Below are 15,650 nucleotides of genomic sequence, written 5' to 3' on the forward strand. Positions count from 1 at the left end.
TCTTATTAATTTATTCAAAGCTTCTGACTAAAAATTATACATTTAATCTTCTGTTTTAAAAATTAAATTATCCAATTTTAATGAAAAAAATTATTTTTTTTCCACATTACTTAATCCAAACTTCAGAAACATTATAACAATATTTAAATGACAACTATCACAAATACTAAAATATACTGTTGCAATTATAAAAAACATAGTAATAAAATAAGAAATAAATGTTTAATTTATAAACATAACATTTTGGGGCAACATGAAACATAGTGGTCTGTTTGGTTCCACATTATAACATTAATCTATTTTGATCAATGTTATAATTATTCTGAAGTTTGGATTAAATAAAGTGCACAAAATAATTTTGTTCATCGAAGTTGGATAGTTTAATTTAAAAAAAAAAAAATTTATAATTAGTCAAAAGTTTTGAATAAATTAATAAAAACATTACCAAAGTTTCACATGAAAAATGAGTTACTGACTTACTTTCACATTCATTAAGGCATTAGTGTAATTTTGACACTGCAACAAGTATTTTATGGGAGTGAAATTCCTCTTGTGACAACACTATACAACAGTACCCTGAAATGTACAGTTACGACAGAAAGTGTTCGTTCCACTGTACCGTGAGTAGTTTTTTCCTCATAACTTAAAAAGTATCACGATTAGGATAATGAAAGTACAGTATATTACAAATATTATACTAACATACATCTACATAAATTTTTATGTACATTGAATGACAAATTATGACAGTTATGAGCAAAAACCACTCAGGACACAGAGGTATGAACACTTTCTGTCTAACTGTATTACCAGCATCCCATTTCTAAAATGCTATCATAGATGCTTAGGTATAAACTTTATTTCTGTGGGAGGTACCAATAAAAAAACTAGTAAAATAAGCAACAGCCATTTTAATTTAAATATACTTACCAACCTGGTCATTTTAAGTTTCACAAATGAAAATAAATTGTGTAAAATAAGTAAATTATCTTGGATGGTTATTCCAGACTTTGTAAAAAGCTACACAGAACCCACCTGCAAATACTATCTTTAATTCAAAATCGATATGGTTTGGTTTGTTTTGAATTCAGTGCAAAGCTACATAAAAGCTACTTGTGCTTGTTGTCTCTGATTTAGCAATGTAAGACTAGAGGGAAAGCAGCTAGTCATCATCACCCATCCACCAACTCTTGGACTACTCTTTTATCAATGAATAATAGGCTTGACCATCAAATTATAGCACTTCCACAGCTGAGAGGGCAAGCATGTTTAGTGAGATGGGGGTTCTATACCACAACCCTTAGATTATGAGTTGAGCACCCTACCTCATAAGAGAAGGGGAAGATAGCTAAATGAGAGCATTCACTATCAAATCTTGGGATATACTTATCAGATCAAATTGTAGGATTTGACCATCATTGTAACAATGCATCCATGGCCCCAGAATTTGAAATGCATTTTTGCATCAATGTTATAAACATTAGTCTCCACATTCACAGCCTGAGTACACTAACCACTGGGTCATATCCAAACTACAAATTATCTTCTGAAGTTAATAACCTCACTTAACTGCACTCTCAGACTTGTATCTGATAAGGTACTTAAAATGTTGTCTGTGGATTATTCTTTTAAAAATTATGTTTTGCTAAAAAAAAAAATCCTCACAAGTTCTTTTAGAATATGGGCAAAAAGAATTTATTATTGAACAACAACCATAAAATTATAAACAAAATCTACTATCATTTCAACCTATTTTTGAAATATAATCATGATATCTAACCTTACAAGCAATTCTGTTTTTACGTGGTCTGTAAACAGTAAGAAAAAAAAAAAAGGTGTTCTATGTAATTTATAGTATGTAAAACAAATTAAATGTTTCCTATGACAAACAGTTTAGGAATTTCAACTTTATTAAAGAAGTCATGTAACAACTAATAGCTTGTTGGCTAATGTAGCAACATTATAGTAGCATTTGAAGAGACCAGACATTTTTTATTAGGTTAATATATTCCTGCTGATATTTCTTCGAGCTGTATTTCTGCATGTATATGTGTTCCATTGTTCATTCAGAAAGCATTTACTCACTGACACTCAAATTGTCATTATTTTAATCTTTACATGTATATATTTTGTATTTTTTTTAAAAATGTTCATCTCACCTGACTGAGTACTCTACTTTTTTGAGAACTTTATCCCTGATTCCAAGTGTATATTCTGACATAAAAGACTTCCAAGAACAAGAGCTTTCTGCATAATAGTTACTTAGCAAGTAAGTATCCAAGGGAAAATAGCCAAAATTTCATGAAATTACATAGTGCAAAGTAGCATTCAGAATAACAGTGCTTGCTACAGAAACCTCTTCTAGTAAATGTAGAAGTACATTATTTAACATCATTCAAGAGCATGAAAAATGTAATAAATCCTGAATCACAAAAATTACTGTAAAAATGTGTTTAAGACAGAATGACATATTCCATGTAACATTCCTTGTTTTTATTCTAGTTTAATCCAAAAGAAAAATCAACTTGAATTCTACTAAGTCATAAGTATATTTTTGACTCAACCACCTTTCTGGAAAAAGAAAATGTTAAACAATCAAGTAACAACTTCTTGAATTTCCAAAAAAACAACCTCTCAATAAGTGAACAGGTGAAAATTAGGATCAATGTGCAGCTTGCTCTAGTGAGTTCTAAGTATCATAACAGATTAATTTAGCTGTTAGTTTCAATTAGTTGATATGTTTAAATGTATATATGAATGTATAAAACTATCCCATTATTATTATATATATTAATACACAAATGGTTGTAATTTTAACAGTGTGTAATATTTGTACTTTCTAGCAAATACAAATTATTTTTACTTGAATACTCTTTCATTTATTTTTAGACATAAATAAAATGACCATTACAAGAGATGATGATGAAATATAGTCTAATAGACCAGTGCAGCTACATCCAAGTGCACAAAGATAACTCTTGCTAGTTACATAACACACTATACTGATGATATGACTAACTTTGAGATACAACGGAACATCACTTTATGGAGCAAGCTTCTCAGTGAAGTTAAGATGTGAAACTGGGAAAACACTGACTTAGGGAGAAATATTTTGAATCAGCTATCATAACAAGTGCAGATCCTACCTCACATGAAACAAATCAACAGAGCCACAACTATAAAGAAATCAGGATGTTGAAGAATGATGTTGGACTCTTCAAACCAGACAGTATGCATATGAACAGGTTTAAACATACAAATACACAGTAATACATCAGTAGCCCAAGACAATGTAGGCTACTTACCCACCACCGATGGTCCCAATAGCAAAGTAGTAGTCCATGGCAATGTAAACTATCTGCTTATATTGACACTCCAGCAATTAGTATGGCAGCTGTGTATAAAATTTTTGTCAGACAATCCAAATTGCATATGCTTTAATGCTTAATGAGATTGCGTGTCTCTGATCAAGTTACAAATGCAAAAGCAACTGGCCATGTAATAGTGTGAAAGCACCATTACCAGTTCAACAGTGTTGTGTGGTGGCTTTGTATCTTTCACACAGCTTGTATGCTTTTGAGATTTACTGTGAAATGCTTTGTTGATGCTGGGTTTTTGCCTAGAAGTGGAGGTAATTACAGAATGATTTACTTCAGCCATATTTGAAAGTCATTATTAAAGTCATTCTGTAAGACTCCACAGTTCAATGCATGAGACATTTATGATGTTAGTTTAGATTGAATTTGTACTTTGGATTCTCAAAAGCTATCCTGAGAAAAGTCAACAAGATTATCCCATGGTTACAATCATTGCTTCCAAAGACTATGTGAATCCTGAATCATTCTCAAGTATCATCAACACTGACTAATTTCTATTTATTGCAAGGATAATTGACAGAGAGCTGAAAACTATCTCCTGTGACAACAGCAGCATGTCATCCTTTTGGGTGCCATGTACTGACTATGTTGAGATCTTCCTGAATCTTGTTCATGCATAAAAGAAATTAAACTGGTCTCTGCATCTTGCATCAGTTAGTCACATATATTGTAAGGGTTTGCAAATGAGCAAATCAACTATGTAAAATATCTCCCACAATATCTGGTGGACATGATGAAGTTGCCAAACAGTCATTCAGAACAGGATAGACAACTCAAAACAAGTAGCTTTTCAATATAGTTCAGATCTTAGAATTCATTTGGAAAGATTCCAATGGATCAAAATTATGAATGAAATAACTAATCATGATACATAAACCCCAGGAATCACCAGCTGTTTCAGTAATAATTTAGAACTGTTGGGAGGTACTGTATGACTTCTGAATACTGAAACACCTGTATGCACAATTTCTGAGAAATTATTTGTAAAATCAAAGATACATTTAATCATCTTGGCACATGCTAGGATTCTCATAGATGAATCAGATAAAAAGTCTCTATTGGACATGTTTCAAAATAACAGAACAAACTCATTAAAAACTAACATGTTGCACCTATTGAAGCAGATTTATGAAATGCCTACTCAGCAAGTTTTTGAGAACAAAGTATATAACAGAACAAAACATACGAGCTTCATGTTCATCTACCAAATCTGGAGTTCAAAGCATTCTTTAGCTAAAATTAACTGCAATAGTTACGTCAAAGAGGATTAATGTAATGCAATAGTAGAAGTTGACAGCAACTTATTTAAACAGCCAAATATAACTGTACAAAGTCACAAGCTAATCATGAGAGAAGCACTGGAAGAAGGTCTACTGGATGTTCTATTTGGGCTTCTTCCTGGAACCTTAGTACTTAAGATGACGCTCTAAGAAAGACCAACAAGGCAACACACATACAGAAGGGTGCTGCAGTTCCCAACATCACTGCTTCCATTATTGGTGCAATGAATATCATTCAAATAGCTACAGGAAATCAAAGCATGTTTTCTTTTCTAGCAGACATCATATTTAGAATGGTAATGCCACAGGGTTTTCACAGCAGAAAGGTGATACTGTTTTTGTTGTATACTGAGATGCATCAATAAATAATACAAAAATTAAAAGAAAATAAGATGCAACACATTTCAAGAGTATTTTGAGCAACAGTGAAATATATATGGCTCTCAAAATAAGATGGGCTTTTACTTTTCTTATGCAATGAGTGGAACATAACTATGTAGAGAACAAAGCTAAATGAAAAATGATGTAAACAGCACATAAACAAGAATGCTACAAAGATACTGAAAATGATGTAGATTTATTTACAGCTCTGATGTGTACACATAAAAAAACAAACACTCGTATAGTTTTGCAAGCTTGTCAAGCAGCTACATTGACAAATAGCTACAAAGGAGCCATCATTCCTCAATTTGCTGTGAATACTGCTGTAAGATACCTCTTATTCTGAGTCAAATGTAAAAATGGAAAATTGTAAAAGGTACATGAACACTGGGATACTTACACAACATTAGTAACTGCTGTATTTAGTGCTTTGCCTGGCCTGCACATATTTATAAAATGGTGGCACTTTTGTAAACCATGGAATGCTGTCTATGCTGAAATAAGCAAATGGTATTTCATGAAGTTAATTACTATTTGTCAGTTCCTGAAGAACTCAAGTAACAAGAGGCTTTCTTTGATATGCTCTATGCTCAATATAAATAATTTATGTTATCTTCATTTTTGTACTAGAAGGGGTAAGGTTAAAAGAAACGGTACCATGACCATTTCTATAAGATTGCTATCCAAGCAAATAACCAGGCTTTCACTTGGCATAATTCTTTGTCCAAGTGGTCATGGGTAGAAGACATCAAATAAAGCAAATCAGATTATACTGACTGGATGAGTGGACTTTCATCTCCTCAAACAGTGCTGTAACTGCTAACATGCATATGCTTCAAAGTGTAACTGTCTGTGCAAAACATTTTCTCAAATGGAGTGAAATGTGTCACTTGTAAACATGTAACACAATGCTCAGCCAATGAGGAGGGCAATAATTTTATTTTTTATGAACACATAACAGACATGGATAACATTGAGAATGAGTAGCCTCCTCTGGTGGTAGGAAAAGAAACCAAATCAATAAATTATGCAGTTCATTGCTGAATGGTAAGATATATTCTGCCTATACCTGAATATTGAACACCTGTATACAGTAATATTTGAACATAAATTATATTAATGAGACTGGCTGCTATCTTTAACAACTGCAGAAATGTAATAATAAAGCATTATTTGCATTTTTGAGAATTTTTCAATTTGTGATTTTTTTCCAAGAAGGCTACAAGATTAATAAAAAGTCTTATAATTTATTACAGAACCAAGTTATAAAGTTTATTTTTCTTTTGAATTAATAAGAATAACAGATAATTAAGGTACTTGTATAATATTGTTATAATGATAAGCAAATCTTTAACAGTAATAATACTGCTAGATTTTTTAAAAAACCACCAGAACATTGTAAGTTTAAGACAAATAACAATTTTATGATGGGAATACTTTATTTGTTTCTTTATGCTTTCTTATGAAGTTAAGTTGTATAGGTAAGCATATAACTGCAACTTTCTGTGTTCCTAGAGTTATTATTCAGAAAGTTACCTTGCATTATGCAACTTTGTAGGTGTTTTTTAACCATCTTTTATTTCCTTTGGCATTTATTTTTGAAGTGATTATTTTGCAGAAAGCTGTATCTTTTTTACAGGAGTCTATCAGCTCAAAATGTAAATTTAAAATAATAACCTACTAATTCTGATTAGTCACTCCACATGGTACTAATAACTTAAAATTTGGGGTTCAACACCTACAGACATGAGCATTTGCAGAAATGTTTCTGGGGGGGGGATCAAAGTAGTGTGAAATTGTAAACTGAATAAAAAAATTCATGAACATATACTGAATGAATAAAGAAAAGAATGTTTGTTATTTTCTGGGGAGGGGCAAAATTCATAAATAATAATAATACTTAAATAACAAAATAATCAAAAGCAATAGAAATTGATTTATTTTAATTGACTGTTGAGTATTAATATTCTATATATAAATGTGTGTGAATGTATATATAATAGGAAAACTACACTCAAAGTAATTTACATACACCATCAAACAGTGTCACAATATGTTTTGAAAGATGTACAAGTATGTATGTATTTACATACAAATAATATGTATGCACACGTTATTAGCTACAGGCTTAAGCTGAATGTAAAACAATTTAAAAGGATCAGTTAAAAGTCCTGCATGAAAATAGTTTACATTTGAGTGAAGTACAAGAATAGCATAGATACATCCTTTAATTTCATACACCTAGAATATATATATATGTGATCTTTCACAAATAAACCTGAAATATTGTTTCAACGCCTTTTATAGTCAACTACATTGCAATATGTTTCAGAGTTGGTTCATTGACAAACCCTAGTAACTGATTTAACCAAATCTGGTTTCTTAAACCATTAGCTTATGTAGCCATGAGTCATCAGACCTTGTGCAAGGCCTCAGCTACTGATACCTGCCTTGCGAAGGACAACAGGCTACAAAACTGGTTAACTTTATTCATTCCTATTACCTTATAAGGTCATGATGAACCCTGAGGACACTCTTTCTCTACTATTAGCGTTGTCCCATGAAAACAATATATAAGACAGTAGGATCATACGAATATGACAATAATTTATTTTGATATAGATTGTACTGTACTTAGGCGTGAATATGAACTAAAATATAAGTCATAAATCAACCCTAAAGTTGGCCACACACTGTGAACAGGTGGCTACAGGGTTGTTAGAAGTAATAAATTATAGAGGTGAGCGAACTCGTACTCTCTCACCTACTTCCCAGACCACCAGCACCGATTCCCCTTACACAAGTCGAAAGAGGCTAAAATGTATTATCAAAGTGCAAGCAGTAAGGGATTAACTTACAACCTTACAATGTACATACAAGTGATATGGACAATATACATCATCTTATATATCACATCGTTCATTCTCGATATATTTAACATGTATATTTGTTATTAAGCAAAAAGCTTTACTATGAACAATCTGTGTTATTTCCATCACGAGTATCGGAAACAGTTATAAGACCTCAGACATACAACTAAGCTGTCGGAAGGCTAAACAAATTTAGGCCAATTTCTTTCCCTAAATGTACGGTTTGTTCATAAAATCCATAATTTAAACAGTGCTATTAGCGAAAAGAGCATAATGTGAACGTTGTATATTGTTGAAGTTACACACACACACACCTTGAATATGGATGTTGTGGGTTCAAATCCTATTGCCAAATATACTCACTCTTTCAAGCGTGCCGGTAAGTTCCACTATTTGATTAGAATAACTCGAGCGTTAACGGAGGGCGGTGTTGACTAGGTGCCTTACATCCAGTCTATCACTTAATATTAAATTGATTACCAACGATTTACACGCACGAAGTGGTTTATTGCTCCAAGTTTAGAGATAACATACTACATTCTTAACATAGTATGTTCCCTAAAAATAAACCATTTTATTTTTACAGATTTTACAGATTTATACAGATCGTTGCTTATCAAGTTACTGTTATATTACCATAATGTGCTTCCACACACAAATCGTCTATTACTTCTAACTTAGGAACAGCAAACGCAGATAACCGTCAAGTAGCTTTGCTCGAAATTCAATACACAAGCACGCTGTAGAAAATGTTATCTATACGTAAATAAATTTGTGGCTTAAAATGGCACTCATTTACAGTGTTGTGTAACTAATCCATCTGATTAATTAATATATTAATATATGAAACTTATTAATAAATCATACTCAAGAAAATATATCGTTTATTTTATAAGGTTTAGGTTAAAAATTAACTCAATGCGAAAAGTGGATTTACATTTTGAGACATTATTGTCATTTCTTCCTATCAGAGTCCAGCATGACGAGATGGTTACGACGATTTCAGCCGTGGGAGCGTTATAAAGTTACCATCACCCGCTGGTAAAAAAAGAGTAGTCAAAAAAGTTGGCGACGGATAGTGATGACTAGCTGACTGTTTTCCCTCTAGTATTTCGCTGCTAAATCAGAGACGGTCAGCGCAGAGAACCCCCTTATAGATTTGTGCGAAATTCAAATCTTCATATTACTGAGTGAAATAATTATTTTCATTACAGAATACACTAATTACATCAGCATACAGAGTACCTAAAACCACTTCATCAAAGTTCATGCATAATTACTCAAACACACAAACAATACCAGATAGACTTCTACAGAGTACAATAAAATATTTTGATAAAAATTGGCGAAACAATGAGTTGTTATACGAACTAGACAGGTATTGCATATATGATGAAGAGAGACCTAAACACCTTTCCCCGTTAAATCTATACATTAGATCATTAAGACAAAATCATTTAAAATAATAATAATAATAGTATTAGAATAGAGATAAAATAAAACAGGCCACCTACGTTCTAGACTTATTAATTTAAATAAAATAATAATAGTATTAGAATAGAGATAAAATAAAACAGGTCATCTACGTTCTAGACTTATTAATTTAAATAAAATAATAATAAAATCAAAGAACAATATAAATGGACATTGCCCTGAAAAGGACCTAAGTTTATGATATTACTCCATCCATTCTGTATTTAAATCGAAATATATATTAATCTGGCAAATTATGCGCAATTATTATGCAAAATTATTATGCGCAAAGCTACACAGTAGGCTATCTAATCTGTTTCGATGTTTAGCGCAATACGCTTCCAAATTTACCGTTGAGCCACCAGGAGGTTTTGTTCTGTTTGCTGGTTAGTTGTTTTTAAGCGTGCAGCTACACAACAGGCTATCCATGTTCTGCCCAACATGGGTATCGAAAACTGATTTTGTGTGCTCTAAGTTTAGACTTTTAAACTGAACCACGAATGTGTATCACTGATAGAAATAAACTATATCAATGTTGTTCATATAACTGGCGCTATGAGCCTTTAGGTCACCATGCACCTCAAAACAACTGGTACTGGTATTAAAACGTTTACTGAAATGAAGTATAAAAGAACGTTTCGACCTTCTTAGGTCATCTTTAGGTTAACAAGGAGATTGCAACTAACGTTGCCGGGCACACGACTTGAGGACGAGAGCGAAAACGGGTACGGGATTGTAGCGGGCATTGTAGTATATGTTAGATTATTAATTAGTATAGGTATAAAGGTGTTCCTTTATATTGGTTTGGGTTGTTATATAAGTAGGGCTTCTTTGATTTTGCGTTTATGTTTGTTTCCCGACTTACTATCTGGGTGTCTTCTATGGTTATGTTGTGTTTATTTAATTCGCAGTGTTCAAAAACAACTGTCATAACTTTAATCGCACCAGCTAACAGTGGCAAAATCTATATAGTAACTATATAAATCACATCAGCTTTGTGAATTGGTGAAATATTCCATTTACCACAGAGCCACTAGAGTAAGAAAGTTTCATGAAATACATAAATCGGACACACTTCAACAATTTCTGCTGGTACTTTATGCAACAAGGTTTGAGTCATAAGATTATGTTAGTGAGACCTTGGATTCCTACTCATTAAAAACAGTTGTCAATTTGTGTGTGTAACGCTTATACTATGAGTCAGTTTTAATTTATACTGCATCATTCCCATTGATATTTTGAGTGTCATTGAAAATTTTTATTTTCTAAATATTTGATTGTTTATGTTTCATGATGAAGAGGGAAGTTTAGTGAACAAAGCTTCCTAAAGGAAGACTGCTCCCCTACCCGGCTTTTCTTTACGCAGCTCTAACCTGTAATTTTTTGACGAGTAAGGCAAAACGCCTACACTACTACTGTGTCTATATCGACCCAGACGAGCCCCGGTATTCGACGAAAGACCTCGTCGACAGTAAATATCGCAGATGTAGTGCGACTGATATCAAACATATTCTCCTTTGCTTTCGTTATGACAAGAAACCCAGTTGAAGTAAAAACGAATCCCAGGACGGCTTGTATGGGTATTAACACTTTTATCAAAATATAGCAGAGAACAACATCCCAAAATACACATCTTATTCGTTTTGTCTTATCTGTTCGTAAAAGAATTCATACACATTTGTTCGCACACAAGGTAATTTCCCCACATTACTTGTGTGTTGTTTGTGCATTTATAAAACTTTGAAAAATTAGTTTGTGTTTGCACATAAACACTTTTAAAATTGATAAATAATTTTAGAAAATGATAACACGGAACTCCATGTCCTTCACCTCTTCACTAATGTTATCACTTGTTCTGTCGTTTATTTTGAAGCATTATAAAAAGTTGTAAAACAGCAAAATAACCAGTTCACATACTCTTACTGTGGCTAACCTATCTGAAATATAAGCATATCACTCAGATCAAATGATTAAGGTATTGAACGAATGTTTCACACTAATATCTGTTACAGCAATAATCAGATTTTGTTTGTCCTGAAAAATGCGTGCCTTCTTTATTATTGAAATGCGCATGCGCACGCACTTAATTTCGTCGGATGTAAATATACTTTCAGTAAACATATCGTACAACAATATATCAAGAGTTTTAAAAAGGGTCTAACGTTAAATCGTAGAATAGTATTATAAATTTATTTACTGATTGTATTAAGTAAGGTAAAGTTTAGCCCTAACCAAGCTAAAGCAAAAATTTACACAAGTTAGTGTTAATTTACCTTTTATCAAATACAATACGTACTTAAAGGTTTAACTAGCACTAGGCTTAAGAAAAGTGGACTTAAGATTTCGGTATTTGCGATTAGAATTCTTTTGGATTATTTTTTATAAGTCCCGTATTTACAAAAAGGACTATTATAATAAGGTTACTAATGTGACAACAAATGTTTCGCAGGTCTCTGCTAGTATACCCATATTAGACACAATATGCGACTGCAGTAAAAAAAAAACAAAAAAAAAAACAAAACGTAAATGATTGTACACCACACCACTACGATGAAACCAAGAACACAAGTTTCATTCTGAGTTTACTTGCTGATTATAAGTACAGTGAGAGCACCAACTTTTAATAAAACAATAATAATATCATATTGGAGTATTTCATGTAATGATATTAAAAGTTAGTTCTGATAAAATTTACTGTACGTTTTAGGAGGTTATTAGTATTCTTTGAGTGTATGCTCTAGTATACACATTTAGTGCATGGGTGGGCCCGTAACATGTGCGGTCATAAATGTGGACTCTGTTCCTCATACAGCTTGTGCAATCATCAGCCCACATGCCAATTCTCTCACAACATTAGTAGCAGTACTTTATTCGCTCGTTTTGAAGTATTCTACAAAATGGCAAATTGTTTACATATGTTAAAACATAGACACTTTTGTATTGAAACACCAAAGATGATGAATTTGTCGTGAGTGTATAAGAAGGGATCTAAAAATGTAAATTCATATTTTAAAATTTACGAAAATGCAATATATAAGTTTCTTATTATTCTTTCAAGCTATTTATTACATGGGCAAACATATGGTGATTTTCTGACTGGTTTACCTAATAAAATTATTAAGAAAAAAGTATGTCAACATAGAACACAAATGAGCTTAGTGGTAACAAAACTTTAATGGACTTTCTTCCTAAAAACTAATCAAATAATGAATACCAGCGTTATAAAATAATTATAACTGAAAACAAATGAAATCAATGGTGAAGTATTGAACAGTATTATGCTGAGTGGCTAAAGTTTGCAACTGCATTAATCACAAAGAAATAGTACAAAAGATTAAAATGATTGATTATCTGAACGTATACTATATCTTATTGCAGTTCTGTCTGTAACTTTAATATCACTTTTTAATTTTGTTTTCAAAAGTTGGCACCTGAAAAAATAAACTGCCATTTTAAACACTGAAAACACCTGAATAGTGATTTATATACAAGATGCACATACATGTATTCTGTAGTATATCCCTTGCAGGGGCATTCTATCAGTGCTTTTTTTTTTGCTTGTATCTAAGTGCAAAGCAACACATTGGGGTATCTGTTCTGTGTCCACTAGTTTATGGTGTTATAAGTCTGCAGACTTATCGCTGGAGGGAACTATTAATGCCACCTCACTGAAAACCAAAGAATCTTAGTTCTCCACTATGTGAAAGAAACAATCTTAGATGCATTATATGAGGCTATTGTGTTTGATTAGTTGCAGTCAACCATTTCATGACTCGCCTTAGTCATCTTCGATCCACAGCAAGCATGTATGTTGACCAACCCAGTCTTCTTTGCATAAAGCATTTGTTTCCTCTAAACCGTGGGACTCTTTTAATTCCAGCATGTACATGATACACCGCTTTGGTCCTGGCAGGTACAAAAAACACAATAGGTGTTCATAGTACACATAAATATTGGTTCCAGTGGTCAACTGTTCAGAAACTGTTATATGTAATATTTCCTACATAATTTTCACTTTCTTATCGCTACTTTCCAGGGCCTTGTTTTGCCAAACCCAATTTTATGGGTGCTTTCTGCTTCCACACCCTCAATGCCGCTACATGTATTGCATAGTAAACTTTAATTTCTGCAGGTAATTTAACAGACATCCATGACACCCCTATGAAGAAATGTGTCACTTGGTCCTTAATCAGCTTTCATTATCACAACTGAAGTTGTAAAATATATATATATATATTTTCTGGTTACAACATATATTTGTTTTCCACATCACGTTTCAATTAGTAAACATTTCAAACATTCTTTGACGGTTGTTTTGGGTCTGTTATAATTTCACATGGGATACATGCAGATATCTAAGACACTGCCATTGCTGTTTTGTTTCTTTTTAAGCACAAACTGAAGTTATGGGCTATCTATGCTATTTGCACCACTGGTGTCAAAACCCAGTTTTCAGCATAATGAGCCCTTAGATATATTTCTAAGCCACCGTGGTGGTATTATCATTGTTTTCTAGTGAAAGAGCTATATGCGAATTATTTCTTGTCACCAGCTACAGAAGACAATGACTGAATAAGTCAGTGTTAAAAATATTTGCCATCAAAAACATCAGGGAAAATTCCACCACACAAAACATCAAAGTCTTCTTCAACTTTCATGACTTTCATCCGAGGCAAACTGAGGGTCATTCAGTAAGCTCACTTTTCCAAACTAATCTATACGAGAAGGAAGTAAGATGTATTTGCAATTGCACTAAAACAGGAAGGCTGAGCTTACCAACTACACTGCTGAGGTTGTATAAGTTTAAACATATCCATGAGAATTTTCTGAAAGACAAATATCTGATTTTCACTTTAATAAAATGCTCAAAAATCAAAATTTATAATATGAAATGATCCTTTAGTTTGAGAGTCAGCATACAGGATCATACACAAGTTTTTTTTTAAAAAATGAAAAAGAATAATACATTTTATTTGTTGGCACAGAATCTTAAGTGTTGCTTTGAAACACATTCTTAAATATTTCAAACTCATTAAAAAAAACAAAAAAACATTACAAACATATCAGTATATCCATTCTTAACATAAAATTAGCTATCACAATCAGATGCCCTTTTTGAAAACTGATCTTTTTTCAGAATTAAATCTCAAATAATGAAAAACTTATTTTCTGAAAATTATTGGGCTTCTATATGCACATGGCTTTTTTAAATTATTATTTTGTCCGTTCAATTATTAGCTATTTTTCTACAGTCAAATGCATTTATGAAATTTTAATATAGTTTCCTGCAAACACAAAACTATGTATAATTATGTGAAATATAAGTATTTACTTGTTCCAAGAGCACATTCACTAAATACATGAATAAAATTTATAACATTAAAAAAACTTCCATTCTAGACTAATAAATTATGGATGTAATTATTTTAAAAATAAAACTTCCAAGTTTCCATAATTAATTAAGAAAGTGTACAATTGACAAAGTGACTCGATACTTAAACAACGTGATGAAACATTTTTTTCTAGGGCAGATAACTAACCTTAACTTGTGTCTTGTGAGGATTAGATAGCTACCATTATTTCAAATGGGAAAAAAATGTCATCTGACCTATGCTGTGGTATTGTTCGTTTCACTTTTTCATGAAACAAAACATATATAATTATGTGACAGATTTCTTTCCTTTTCATTAAAGGTAAAATTGAAAATATAAGATGTAGAGGCCTAATATATTATTTCGTTTGTCGTCCCATCTGCAAAGGTTCATTAGTACAACTTGGACCAGAAATAAAAATACACATATAAATCTTGCTCTTTATTGAATTAACTATTTTGCTACTATTGTGTAAAAAATTTGATGCAATATTAACAACAAATAACAATTAATAATACATTGCATCAGTCACTACTGAATAGATTTTTAGATTATGTATTTAAAAATAAGTTCTCTGTTGGCTTAAGTTAAAATACAGATACAACAAATTAAATATAGAATTTCTAATTGCTTCCAACGTTTTTAATAATAAGATGATCAACAACCATAGTTTAAGAGCAAAGCATATGTTTTAGAAAGTATGTTATGTGGTAGCAAACAGAAACTTAAACTAGTCTTCATATTTTTATTTTGTAAGAAGTATTTTGTAACAGAGCACTGCAGTGCATCTCATAATTTTCCTTTATCACCTAACAGAAAAAGTGAAATATAAGATGTAAGAATATGGAAATTATTGACTATCATAATTTTTGTTTCAAAGCAAAATTACTTTAAGAA

The 15,650-nt window shown here is 31.9% G+C and overlaps 1 protein-coding gene across 3 annotated transcripts in view; it reads right to left on the bottom strand.

The window, feature by feature from the left end:
* LOC143252392 (uncharacterized) overlaps positions 1 to 15,650 on the bottom strand; it is a 54,454-nt gene that overhangs the window by 25,847 nt on the left and 12,957 nt on the right. The window contains exon 1 of one of the 3 annotated variants that reach the window (XM_076504433.1): positions 5,696 to 5,767. The exons of the other annotated variants lie outside the window; for them this stretch is intronic. Within the exon in view, the coding sequence (XP_076360548.1) occupies positions 5,696 to 5,752 (57 nt within the window). The 5' untranslated portion in view covers positions 5,753 to 5,767. Of the gene's footprint in view, positions 1 to 5,695; positions 5,768 to 15,650 lie in introns of those variants that run through there. 3 annotated transcript variants of the gene reach the window in all.

The sequence above is a fragment of the Tachypleus tridentatus genome, chromosome 6, assembly GCF_004210375.1.
Source record: "Tachypleus tridentatus isolate NWPU-2018 chromosome 6, ASM421037v1, whole genome shotgun sequence".
Classification (NCBI taxonomy): Eukaryota; Metazoa; Arthropoda; class Merostomata; order Xiphosura; family Limulidae; genus Tachypleus; species Tachypleus tridentatus.